This window comes from Paramormyrops kingsleyae, chromosome 7 (genome assembly GCF_048594095.1).
Source record: "Paramormyrops kingsleyae isolate MSU_618 chromosome 7, PKINGS_0.4, whole genome shotgun sequence".
Classification (NCBI taxonomy): Eukaryota; Metazoa; Chordata; class Actinopteri; order Osteoglossiformes; family Mormyridae; genus Paramormyrops; species Paramormyrops kingsleyae.
In genome coordinates this window covers 24,951,161-24,964,242 of record NC_132803.1, presented here as the reverse complement: position 1 = coordinate 24,964,242, position 13,082 = coordinate 24,951,161, and the positions used below count along the sequence as shown (strand labels likewise).

At 49.5% G+C, this 13,082-nt stretch overlaps 1 protein-coding gene across 7 annotated transcripts; it reads right to left on the bottom strand.

Moving 5' to 3' along the window:
- LOC140592125 (uncharacterized) lies at positions 1–11,506 on the bottom strand. 7 transcript variants are annotated; one of them, XM_072714595.1, is made up of 6 exons: positions 11,363–11,506; positions 11,236–11,279; positions 9,376–11,135; positions 1,019–2,264; positions 218–946; positions 1–147 (listed from the first exon to the last, which is right to left on the bottom strand). In XM_072714595.1, exons 1-6 carry the CDS (start codon positions 11,386–11,388, stop codon positions 140–142), a joined length of 3,813 nt encoding a protein of 1,270 aa, XP_072570696.1. In that variant the 5' UTR covers positions 11,389–11,506; the 3' UTR covers positions 1–139. The 7 variants fall into 7 exon arrangements, with proteins under 7 accessions (XP_072570696.1, XP_072570697.1, XP_072570698.1 ...); XM_072714596.1 differs by having other exon boundaries at positions 218–2,264; positions 9,376–9,457; positions 9,668–11,135; XM_072714597.1 differs by having other exon boundaries at positions 218–2,264; positions 9,376–9,426; positions 9,742–11,135.
- Positions 11,507–13,082: the final 1,576 nt, after the last annotated feature.

The window sequence follows — 13,082 nt, the reverse complement described above, 5'->3', positions numbered from 1 at the left end:
TTCACATTAAGCCATTTATTTGAAGCCAAAATGCACAAGTGTCAAGGCTTGGACCAAAGTAGAGAACCTACAAAAGCAGAGATCGGGTATGGTGGAGCCACTGGTCAAGTTCGTTTTGCATCAATGGGCAGCTACACAATTAGTTCCCTGTGAAAGAAGTCACATGTCAGATGTACCCAAACGGAAGCTGGCACAACCCAGAAGACCTTGGCCTCACCTGGGATGAAACGCTGCAAGGATTTCCCAAACCAACCACTTCCAGGGGCCAGGGCACTTGGAGACAAAGCTGAGCCAAGCTGGTACTCCTGCTTTGTAGACCCACTGCTACCATGACCAGAGGCAGCTTGGGAACCGAGGTCCTGAATAGATCCAAAGGTCTGGCCAGAAACCAAACTGACTGAGGTGCCAGAGCCCTGCTGGGATACTAGATGCTGGTCACTGGGGTAGTCCTGCTGAGACCCTACACCCTTCTGGTAGAGGGTCCAGCTACTGCAGTCACCTTGCTGAGAGGCCAGCTTCTGGGCACCAGCATAACCCTGTCCAGACCCAAGTTGCTGGGCACTGGTTAAGCCTTGCTGAGAGACCAGCTGCTGGGAAGTGGAGTAGCTCTGCTTAGACCCAAGTTGCTGGGCACTGGTTAGGCCTTGCTGAGAGGCCAGCTGCTGGGCAGTGGAGTAGCTCTGCTTAGACCCAAGTTGCTGGGCACCAGTTAGGCCCTGGGACCATGGCTGCTGGGCACCAGCATAACCCTGTCCAGACCCAAGTTGCTGGGCACTGGTTAGGCCTAACCGAGAGGCCAGCTGCTGGGCAGTGAAGTAGCTCTGCTTAGATCCAAGTTGCTGGGCACTGGTTAGGCCATGCTGAGAGGACAGTTGCTGGGCACCAGTGAGGCCCTGGGACCATGGCTGCTGGGCACTGGTTAAGCCTTGCTGAGAGACCAGCTGCTGGGCACCAGTTAGGCCTTGGGACCATGCCTGCTGGGCACTGGTTAAGCCTTGCTGAGAGGCCAGCTGCTGGGCAGTGGAGTAGCTCTGCTTAGACCCAAGTTGCTGGGCACCAGTTAGGCCTTGGGACCATGGCTGCTGGGCACCAGCATAACCCTGTCCAGACCCAAGTTGCTGGGCACTGGTTAAGTCTTGCTGAGAGGCCAGCTGCTGGTCAGTGGAGTAGCTCTGCTTAGACCCAAGTTGCTGGGCACCAGTTAGGCCTTGGGACCATGGCTGCTGGGCACCAGCATAACCCTGTCCAGACCCAAGTTGCTGGGCACTGGTTAAGTCTTGCTGAGAGGCCAGCTGCTGGTCAGTGGAGTAGCTCTGCTTAGACCCAAGTTGCTGGGCACTGGTTAAGCCTTGCTGAGAGACCAGCTGCTCATCAGTGGAGTAGCTCTGCTTAGACCCAAGTTGCTGGGCACTGGTTAGGCCTTGCTGAGAGGCCAGTTGCTCATCAGTGGAGTAGCTCTGCTTAGACCCAAGTTGCTGGGCACCAGTGAGGCCCTGGGACCATGGCTGCTGGGCACCAGCATATCCCTGTCCAGACCCAAGTTGCTGGGCACTGGTTAGGCCTTGCTGAGAGGCCAGTTGCTGGGCACCAGTGAGGCCCTGGGACCATGGCTGCTGGGCACTGGTTAAGCCTTGCTGAGAGACCAGCTGCTGGGCACCAGTTAGGCCTTGGGACCATGGCTGCTGGGCACCAGCATAACCCTGTCCAGACCCAAGTTGCTGGGTACTGGTTAAGCCTTGCTGAGAGGCCAGCTGCTGGGCAGTGGAGTAGCTCTGCTTAGACCCAAGTTGCTGGGCACTGGTTAGGCCTTGCTGAGAGGCCAGCTGCTGGGCAGTGGAGTAGCTCTGCTTAGACCCAAGTTGCTGGGCACCAGTTAGGCCCTGGGACCATGGCTGCTGGGCACTGGTTAAGCCTTGCTGAGAGACCAGCTGCTCATCAGTGGAGTAGCTCTGCATAGACCCAAGTTGCTGGGCACCAGTTAGGCCTTGGGACCATGGCTGCTGGGCACCAGCATAACCCTGTCCAGACCCAAGTTGCTGGGCACTGGTTAGGCCTTGCTGAGAGGCCAGTTGCTGGGCACCAGTGAGGCCCTGGGACCATGGCTGCTGGGCACTGGTTAAGCCTTGCTGAGAGACCAGCTGCTCATCAGTGGAGTAGCTCTGCTTAGACCCAAGTTGCTGGGCACTGGTTAGGCCTTGCTGAGAGGCCAGCTGCTGGGCAGTGGAGTAGCTCTGCTTAGACCCAAGTTGCTGGGCACTGGTTAGGCCCTGGGACCATGGCTGCTGGGCACTGGTTAAGCCTTGCTGAGAGACCAGCTGCTGGACACTGGTTAGGCCCTGGGACCATGGCTGCTGGGCAGTGGTTAAGCCTTGCTGAGAGACCAGCTGCTGGTCAGTGGAGTAGCTCTGCTTAGACCCAAATTGCTGGGCACTGGTTAAGCCTTGCTGAGAGGCCAGCTGCTGGGCACTGGTTAGGCCCTGGGACCATGGCTGCTGGGCACTGGTTAAGCCTTGCTGAGAGACCAGCTGCTGGGCACCAGTTAGGCCTTGAGACCATGGCTGCTGGGCACCAGCATAACCCTGTCCAGACCCTAGCTGCTGGACAACCGTTAGGCCTTGCTGTGACGCTGCTTGCCCCTGTACCCTACCAGAGGGTACAAATACCGTAGAAGCATAGTTACCGATAGTACCAGAGGCAGGCTGGACTGCCACATACTGGAAAGATCCTTGGCCACCCTGGGAGCCTACAGTGCCAGTCAAGTAGAAGGACCCTGTGTCTTCATTAGAACCAGAAGTGCTTGTTGCCACTTGCACCTCACTGGCCCCAGAGCTGCTGCTGGAAGTTCCAGCACTCAAGTCACATTTCACAGGAAATCCAATGCCAGCACCTGTGGGTGAGACAAGACCAAGAATAACCACAACACCAAGGGTAAGGCATTAACACTCAAGCTCCCAGCCAGCCTCACAATCCCATGTGTAGTCAGTAGCACTTACTTAGTCCTACATCAGTGTAGTAGACTCCTACCAAGCAAATCACCCTGCAGAAGAGAAGAGATCAGCTACACTCAGCAAATACCTTGCAGTGATAAAACCTCCCAACCCTCATTCAAGCTCAACTTACATTAAATTAACTCCAAGCGCCATCATTTGCTACAAAAACACAATAACTGGACTAAGGTGAAATCAGCCAGAGAGCAGCTGCATGGCCTTCAGTCTTACACAGTTTGCCTCAGCTACACACTCACATGCAGGATAGCCAGCTCTGTGACACTTCCAGCTTTTAACTTTCCCGCCTCATGCAGTCTAATTAGAAGCAGCTGGTAACTATGGAAACCACAACTGGCAAACAATCAGCCTCAGACCTGACAAGTACTGAGAAAAATATGATAGTGGTTCTTCATTTGTACTGAATACAATCGTGGCCAAAAGTTTTGAGAATGACGCAAGTATTTGTTTGCTGCTTCAGTGTTTGTAGATCTTTTTGTCAGATGTTTCTGTGGTATACTGAAGTATGATTACAAGCACTTCATAAGTGACAATTTCGTTAAGTTTATGCAGAGTCAACATTTGCAGTGTTGCCCCTTCTTTTTCAAGACCTCTCCAATTCGCCATGACTTGCTGTCAATCAACTTCTGGGCCAAATGGTGACTGATGGCAGCCCATTCTTGCATAGTCAATACTTAGTCCCTTGGCTAAGAAGCAAGCCCACACATGAATAGTCTCAGGATGCTTTACTGTCGGCATGACACAGGAGTGATGGTAGCGCTCACCTTCTCTTCTCTGGACAATCTTTTTTCCGGATGCCCCAAGAAATCGGAACGGGGATTCATCAGAGAAAATGACTTTACTCCAGTACTCAGCAGTCCAGTCCCTGCACCTTTTGCAGAATATCAGTCTGTCCCTGATGTTTTTCTTGGAGAGAAGTGGCTTCTTTGCTGCCCTTCTTGACACCAGGCCACCCTCCAAAAGTCTTCGCCTCACTGTGCGTGTAGATGTACTCCCGCCTGCCTGCTGCCATTCCCGAGCAAGCTCTGCACTGGCGGTGTCCCGATCCCACAGTTGAATCGGGAGACAGTCCTGCCGCTTGCTGGACTTTCTTGGGTGCCCTGAACCCTTCTTCACAACAATTGGACGTCTCTCCTTGAAATTCTTGTTGATCCAATTAATGGTTGATTTCGGTGCAATCTTACTAGCAGTAACTAGAGGAGGCAGGACCGTGGCATCTAATTGGTTGGTCCCACCTCCTCTAGTTTCTTGAACCCACCTCCTCTACAATTTGATTGGTTATCACTCTGAACCAATCATTTTTTTCTTCTGCTCTCAGAACATTTTTTGGGAAAAGTAAAACTCCCATGAGTTGCTGATTAACTCAAGGATGTTGCCAAGAAACACTTTGAGAAATTCCCCAACCCAGTAGATGTGCCCCCTCATCAGGAGGCAACTTTGGAAATTTTGGGTGAATCACTGCAGCAGAAGTTGCTGTGATGGCAGATAGTAACTAATTACTTGTATATGTATAAGTAATTGAATTATTTCTGAATGAAGTAACTAGTAAATGTAGCTACTGACTAATGTTCAGTAACTTGCACAACACTGGTGGTCCCAAATTTCAAAACAGTCATGAGCCCTATCCTCACTTATGGTCATGATTGGTGCTGACGGGAAAAATTCTCTTTCTCCTCCTTATAGTTGGTCTCGCTCTAAGTTTATAAGGTAAGGATTTTGGTTATATGGAGGAACCTCAAAATAGTGACACTGCTCCTTGGAATTGAGAGAATCCAGGTGAGGTGGATTGGGCGTCGCAGAAGGCTCCCAAGGGACTTGCTCTGGGCACATGGCAGTGGGCAAAGGCAGTGGGACAGACCCAAGACACTTCAGAGGCACTGTATGTCCCAGCTGGTTTACAAATACTTAAGGATCCTTCGGAAATCAGTAACAGAGGTCTGCACTGACCTGCAGGGCATGTTGCCACCACAACTCTTACCAGAAAAAGCAGTGTGAAGGAGAGGAATCAGCAAGTATCATGATTAAAGTATAGTTCATTTATTTGTGCTGGTATTTTGTAAGACTGGTGGCTCCACTCCTTTTGGTCTGCATTGTTTGTTTGCCCTGAGGGAAACTGCCAAGTCAGCTCCAATGATACTGGACTCACACGCACACTGGGGCTCGTCTGTTGGACCCATGTCAGCCCCCAATGAGCAAGTGGCTCACAGGCATGTTCCCATGTTCCTGCCTACCGTCTTCTCCCAAACCCGTCCTCTCCTCTCGCCATTTTCCTCTATTAGGTCACACAAGTCCATGCAGCAAATGCATATGTGTCACGCCCACAGGGGCGGGGCCACACAGCGGCGGGCAATCATCACAATCTAACCAAGCTACTTAACCCTAGAGCAAGCTACCAAAGGTAGTAATGCGAAATATTGTTGCCATACCCATGACACTTACCAAGCGCTTTTCTGTCTTGTGTCTAACCCTCCTGCCCTGCTTCCCTGATCATCCCCGCCTGCCTGCCCTGCTTGCCTGCCCTGTCCTGCTGCCCTGTTCTGCCGTCGTCCGCTTCCTGTTCCATCGTCTCCTCGTCTCGTCTTTATTTGTAGGATTGACCAGCCCGGCTTCTCACCTCCCACGACCAACCCGACCATCCACCTGTCTATTTCCTTTGGATTTTGATGCCCCCGGCTTTATTACTAATAAATCATTCTCCTGCATTACGGGGTCTGCCTCATCTCTGATCGCTCAATGCCACAGTATGTGAGAAACATTATCTAATCCTAATAAAAGCTGTCTGTTAAGGCTCTTCTGAATAGTCTCAGTTTCTGAATAGTCTCTGGGCTCACGCCTTGGGGCTTTGAATCTTGCCTTGTATTGTTTTGTGTATGTATGTTATGTAGTTAAATTGATCTCTGGACTTTGATTTGAATTGCAATTTATGTGTAATATTACCACACAGCAAATATATTATAGTTAGATTAATTATTGTTTTTTTAATTGCTATCTCTATTCAATTCCTAAACCAGGATTGGTACATACTACAGTATTATAGCTACAGCACTCGGCATTACAAAACGACTTGAGATGGCTGAATAATCATTCGCACCGGTTAAACCTGAGACTGGCTACATAATATCATACAGTGATAAACTGCCTCGCAACCTTAGCCTCATTTCCTGAGCTGCAGTGACCAAACCCACAGACATTGTGACACTTTGAAGCTACCCTGTAGTCCCAGAACCAGTCCACCTGAAAGGCAGTTTTCTCTGACATCACCGCCAAGAATGAGCAAGTTTAGTTAAAAGACAAGTCTACAAATAACCTTAAATACAGATCATAAAAAATCCTCCAGAATAATTCATAAATTTAAACTTTCCATCAAATTTTATTTGGTTTTTATTTAGCAAGTTTATGTAACATTTTTCAGAAGAGCAGGAATGACCCAATATCTTCATTCATGTATATTTCTGCTTGTGTTCTTTTTTCTCAGCTCACGATTTGGGCATCAGATCATGACTATTCATGCCTCCATCAATATAAATGCCATGCATAAAGTCCTATGTACATAACGGTCATTCATTCAAAATCATTAACCCTCATTCCAGCAACATATTTAACTTGTATAGACCGACTTGGACTGTGGTTACGTGACATGAGTAAATCCCGGCCCTTCTCTTTGCCATCAGCATGTGACTCTGCAGTCAGTTTGCTATCATTCGTCTCAAAATTTGATCAGGTTTAGATCTTCACCCTTACAACGTCAACATGAAAAACATCCATCAAAGACTTTGGGTTATAGCCCTGATGGGATTCAATGTCTGAAAATACCTTTTGAGATCACTCTGTGGCATTGCTTCAATTCTAGGGTAATCTCAAAATTTTAGTACATCACCCATGTGATGTCCCTGCAAAGCTTGAAGGATATGAAGTTAGTGTGTGCAGATAGGTCCCAAAACTATATGCATCCCAGTGCAGTGGAAGACTATAAAGGACTTTGGAGATCGGCCATTTTCCTCAAAGGAAGTCAAGGCCTTTTCTAAACTGGACCCTCCCCACTCGTACTGAGTCACAGAGTGCACTGTCTGTAGCCACATTCACAGCTGGAAGTTCCCTTCCTTAAGGTGTAGGGTATGAATACAACAGCAAGCTTTGTGACAAACCTTCCTTTCTCCAGCAGAAACAGGAGTTGTTGTAACTCATTACCATGATTTCATAAGATTTCAGGAGCCGCAACTGTTGCCGTGACCCACATGGTATCGGAAAGTGTTACGGTTTTATATGCCCAATTATATGTGGTTCTCATTCTGATGTTTGTTTTTTGCCGCATGGTCCCTGCAAATAACATTACAATAAGCTGAACAATTGTTTTCTAAACTCCAGAATTGATTTGAAAATATAAACTAAGTTGTCTGTATAACACAATGCAATGTCTAATCTTACAGCCATTTTGGGGCTATTGTGTGTGTGTAGTCACATGGAACATCTTCCATGACAAATGCAGTACACATTGTTAGTCAGCGTTGATGCCAACCCTGGGTTGGAGCCTTCTGTAGTGTTACAGCACAGGCAGGAGAAAGGTGACAATCCACTACCAGCTCCAAGACAAAAAGGGGGATTATTAAAGAAACTCTGGGGTAAACCACAAAAGGACTATTGGGGGGGGGGGGGGGGAATGACAGGCTACTAACGATACATCCAGGAAAAAACTACAAAGACTAGCTACTAGAAACCAAAAGGAAACAAGGGACCAAGACTATACCAGGGGCAAGAACAGGCTAGGGAACGGCAATCGACACCAGAGCATTCACAATGACCAAATGAACAAAGGCAGGCACTTCAAAAGGAGGACTGACACAGGTGTGGGTTAAAAAAAAACCAACAAGGGCACAGGGCTACAAGACCCAGGTGAACTAAACACTAGTGAACACAGAGCTAAAGAACTTACAAGACCTAAAGCTAATGAAGCAGGGAACCGAGTAGAAAAAGCTGGAGCAGAACACGAGGGTAAACCTAGAAGGAACTCCGATGAGGCTGATCATTGAAGAGCCTCAAATCCCTGACTGAGGGAATGCAGTCTCTGGGACATGGCAGTCTGGGTAGCAAAGGGTTAAGCAGGGAGCAACAAGATGGGATGGCCAGCAGCATTTGCCAGCTAAACAGGGATGAGACACAAAGGGCAGGGTCAGAGACACCAACCCTGACAATACAGCATGATTACTCTGCCCTAATTGTTCAGAACAGCCCTTGATGTGATGGACCCTCTGTCACAGTTGTGGAAACCAGTATGGAAAGGCTGTAGAAGCCAGTTTGGAAAAGGCACCTTGTCTGGCAGTCATGTCCACTATCAAGGGTTATGGCTACACCAGCTATGCCAAAAAGTGAGCACTAGGCCTAGGTGGAGGTATAGACAGTCATCCTACAGGGTATACTGTACCCCTATCAAGTGTGCATAGCTATGAACCAACCTTCAGATGAACAGAAATGGAGTTGAGATATTGGCATGCATTTTGAGTCACATGCCACTAAGGTAGCAATATAATGTAGACCCCTTTGACACAATGGTTGTGTAACAACAATCAGAAAAAAAAGGATTGAAGGAAAGGTACACCTTGCAGAGCTCCCTGAGAAGGTCAGATCAGCCACAAGTCAAGGAATCACAGGACAAGTTCACATTAAGCCATTTATTTGAAGCCAAAATGTACAAGTGTCAAGGCTTGGACCAAAGTAGAGAACCTACAAAAGAGATATGGTGAGCAGATATCGGGTATGGTGGAGCCACTGGTCAAGTTCGTTTAGCATCAATGGGCAGCTACACAATTAGTTCCCTGTGAAAGAAGTCACATGTCAGATGTACCCAAATGGAAGCTGGCACAACCCAGAAGACCTTTGCCTCACCTGGGATGAAACGCTGCAAGGATTTCCCAAACCAACCACTTCCAGGGGCCAGGGCACTTGGAGACAAAGCTGAGCCAAGCTGGTACTCCTGCTTTGAAGACCCACTGCTACCATGACCAGAGGCAGCATGGGAACCGAAGTCCTGAATAGATCCAAAGGTCTGGCCAGAAACCAAACTCACTGAGGTGCCAGAGCCCTGCTGGGATACTAGACGCTGGTCACTGGGGTAGTCCTGCTGAGACCCTACACCCTTCTGGTAGAGGGTCCAGCTACTGCAGTTACCTTGCTGAGAGGCCAGCTTCTGGGCACCAGCATAACCCTGTCCAGACCCAAGTTGCTGGGCACTGGTTAAGCCTTGCTGAGAGGCCAGCTGCTGGGCACTGGTTAGGCCCTGGGACCATGGCTGCTGGGCACTGGTTAAGCCTTGCTGAGAGACCAGCTGCTCAGTGGAGTAGCTCTGCTTAGACCCAAGTTGCTGGGCACTGGTTAGGCCTTGCTGAGAGGCCAGTTGCTGGGCACCAGTGAGGCCCTGGGACCATGGCTGCTGGGCACTGGTTAAGCCTTGCTGAGAGGCCAGCTGCTGGGCACTGGTTAGGCCCTGGGACCATGGCTGCTGGGCACTGGTTAAGCCTTGCTGAGAGGCCAGCTGCTGGGCACTGGTTAGGCCCTGGGACCATGGCTGCTGGGCACTGGTTAAGCCTTGCTGAGACACCAGCTGCTCGTCAGTGGAGTAGCTCTGCTTAGACCCAAATTGTTGGGCACTGGTTAGGCCTTGCTGAGAGGCCAGCTGCTGGGCAGTGGAGTAGCTCTGCTTAGACCCAAGTTGCTGGGCACCAGTTAGGCCTTGGGACCATGCCTGCTGGGCACCAGCATATCCCTGTCCAGACCCAAGTTGCTGGGCACTGGTTAAGCCTTGCTGAGAGGCCAGCTGCTGGGCAGTGGAGTAGCTCTGCTTAGACCCAAGTTGCTGGGCACCAGTTAGGCCCTGGGACCATGGCTGCTGGGCACCAGCATATCCCTGTCCAGACCCAAGTTGCTGGGCACTGGTTAGGCCTTGCTGAGAGGCCAGCTGCTGGGCAGTGGAGTAGCTCTGCTTAGAGCCAAGTTGCTGGGCACTGGTTAGGCCTTGGGACCATGGCTGCTGGGCACTGGTTAAGCCTTGCTGAGAGGCCAGCTGCTGGGCACTGGTTAAGCCCTGGGACCATGGCTGCTGGGCACTGGTTAAGCCTTGCTGAGAGACCAGCTGCTCGTCAGTGGAGTAGCTCTGCTTAGACCCAAATTGTTGGGCACTGGTTAGGCCTTGCTGAGAGGCCAGCTGCTGGGCAGTGGAGTAGCTCTGCTTAGACCCAAGTTGCTGGGCACCAGTTAGGCCCTGGGACCATGGCTGCTGGGCATCAGCATATCCCTGTCCAGACCCAAGTTGCTGGGCACTGGTTAAGCCTTGCTGAGAGACCAGCTGCTCATCAGTGGAGTAGCTCTGCTTAGACCCCAGTTGCTGGGCACTGGTTAGGCCTTGCTGAGAGGCCAGCTGCTGGGCAGTGGAGTAGCTCTGCTTAGACCCAAGTTGCTGGGCACTGGTTAGGCCCTGGGACCATGGCTGCTGGGCACCAGCATATCCCTGTCCAGACCCAAGTTGCTGGGCACTGGTTAAGCCTTGCTGAGAGACCAGCTGCTCATCAGTGGAGTAGCTCTGCTTAGACCCCAGTTGCTGGGCACTGGTTAGGCCTTGCTGAGAGGCCAGCTGCTGGGCAGTGGAGTAGCTCTGCTTAGACCCAAGTTGCTGGGCACTGGTTAAACCTTGCTGAGAGACCAGCTGCTGGGCACCAGTTAGGCCTTGGGACCATGGCTGCTGGGCACTGGTTAAGCCTTGCTGAGAGACCAGCTGCTGGGCACCAGTTAGGCCTTGAGACCATGGCTGCTGGGCACCAGCATAACCCTGTCCAGACCCAAGTTGCTGGACAACCGTTAGGCCTTGCTGTGACGCTGCTTGCCCCTGTACCCTACCAGAGGGTACAAATACCATAGAAGCATAGTTACCGATAGTACCAGAGGCAGGCTGGACTGCCACATACTGGAAAGATCCTTGGCCACCCTGGGAGCCTACAGTGCCAGTCAAGTAGAAGGATCCTGTGTCTTCATTAGAACCAGAAGTGCTTGTTGCCACTTGCACCTCACTGGCCCCAGAGCTGCTGCCAGAAGTTCCAGCACTCAAGTCACATTTCACAGGAAATCCAATGCCAGCACCTGTGGGTGAGACAAGACCAAGAATAACCACAACACCAAGGGTAAGGCATTAACACTCAAGCTCCCAGCCAGCCTCACAATCCCATATGTAGTCAGTAGCACTTACTTAGTCCTACATCAGTGTAGTAGACTCCTACCAAGCAAATCACCCTGCAGAAGAGAAGAGATCAGCTGCACTCAGCAAATACCTTGCAGTGATAAAACCTCCCAACCCTCATTCAAGCTCAACTTACATTAAATTAACTCCAAGCGCCATCATTTGCTACAAAAACACAATAACTGGACTAAGGTGAAATCAGCCAGAGAGCAGCTGCATGGCCTTCAGTCTTACACAGTTTGCCTCAGCTACACACTCACATGCAGGATAGCCAGCTCTGTGACACTTCCAGCTTTTAACTTTCCCGCCTCATGCAGTCTAATTAGAAGCAGCTGGTAACTATGGAAACCACAACTGGCAAACAATCACCCTCAGGCCTGACAAGTACTGAGAAAAATATGATAGTGGTTCTTCATTTGTACTGCATACAAGTGTATATATAACATACTGTACAGGGGTGCCTGCAGTTCTACACCTGTATGCATTGTGCAAACCCTTGGCATTTAGACTAATTATTACGCAAACGTTACATGTGTGTTTTTTGCCTCATTATGTCTGCAACAGAAATGAAAAAAGGAGGATTAGGCTGCATGATTCTGGGCAAAATATATATACTTTAGAAATAGAAATATATATTTTCTTCACTCTGAAATGAGATTGTGATTCATGATTCTTGAGCAATAAGTTTCTCTCCATCCATCTACCATAACTGCTTGTCTTATTCAGGGTTGTGGGTCTACATCCCTGCAGGGTAGGGGTGTAAGGCAGGGAACAACACAGGATGGGGCACCAACCCATCACAGGGCACACTCATAGCCAGTTTGGTAACCTTAATCAACTTCAGCAAGTTTTTGCACTGTGGAGGGGGAACAGGAGTACCCAGAGAGGTGGGTGAAGACTTGAGCCCTCGTCCCAAAGGTGTAATGCAACAGTAGGGTGACCAGATAATCCATGTCAGGGAGGACACTCTGAGCTAGTACAGGTATTGTAAATTACCATTTCAATTAAACGGACCTGGATTTCACTTGAGCACTGAGTTCTTGCTGTGTGCTGATTGGTCAGTCTCCTGTAATCATGCATGTTTCACTAATGCTAATGTGAAACAGCTGGATGAGTCTTTCAGTCAAGGAAATAAACCAGTCAAAGCACAAGAAGAGCTGAGCTATTTAGCCGAGCACAGGAGCCTTTCAATTTGAAAGTAGTTTGTAAAACCCGAAGTAGCTCAAAGTGTCCTCCCTGACATGGATTATCTGGTCACCCTATGCAACAGTGCTAACCACTGCGCCACCATATTTCTCCTTTTTCTCTATCTTTTTCATTACATAGTGGGCCCTATTTCCCAATGGCGCAAAGCACGTCACAACGTGGTTTCGCTAGTTTTGTACACGTGCTTCGCTCGTTTTCACACCGTGCGAGCACGTCGTCTACATAGCAAATGATTTTGCACCCACTTCCCGCTCGTATGAGTGTTGTTTTTTAAGGCACCGAAATGACACTGCGCTTTTAACCAAAAAAAAAAAAAACGTCTAAAGTCAATGGCGCATTGTTAAATGGTATATAAGCGGCACATTTCAGAAAGGTGCAGGTGCACGACCCTCATTAGTGGCATAGGTTCGCACTTGATATCATGTAACGTGCAGATACGGACCGGGGAAGCATGAAGAAAAAGCGAGGGATCGAGAAAATACGGGGTTTAATAGGGAAAACCACACCACTCTACATAAAACAACATCAATGACTGGACTGGGGAAAACATACCTAACGCAGACTTAAATACATAGGACTAATGACAACAATAAGAAACAGCTGGTAAACACGGGGAATCCACACGGGGTAGATGAGCGAGCGTGGCACAC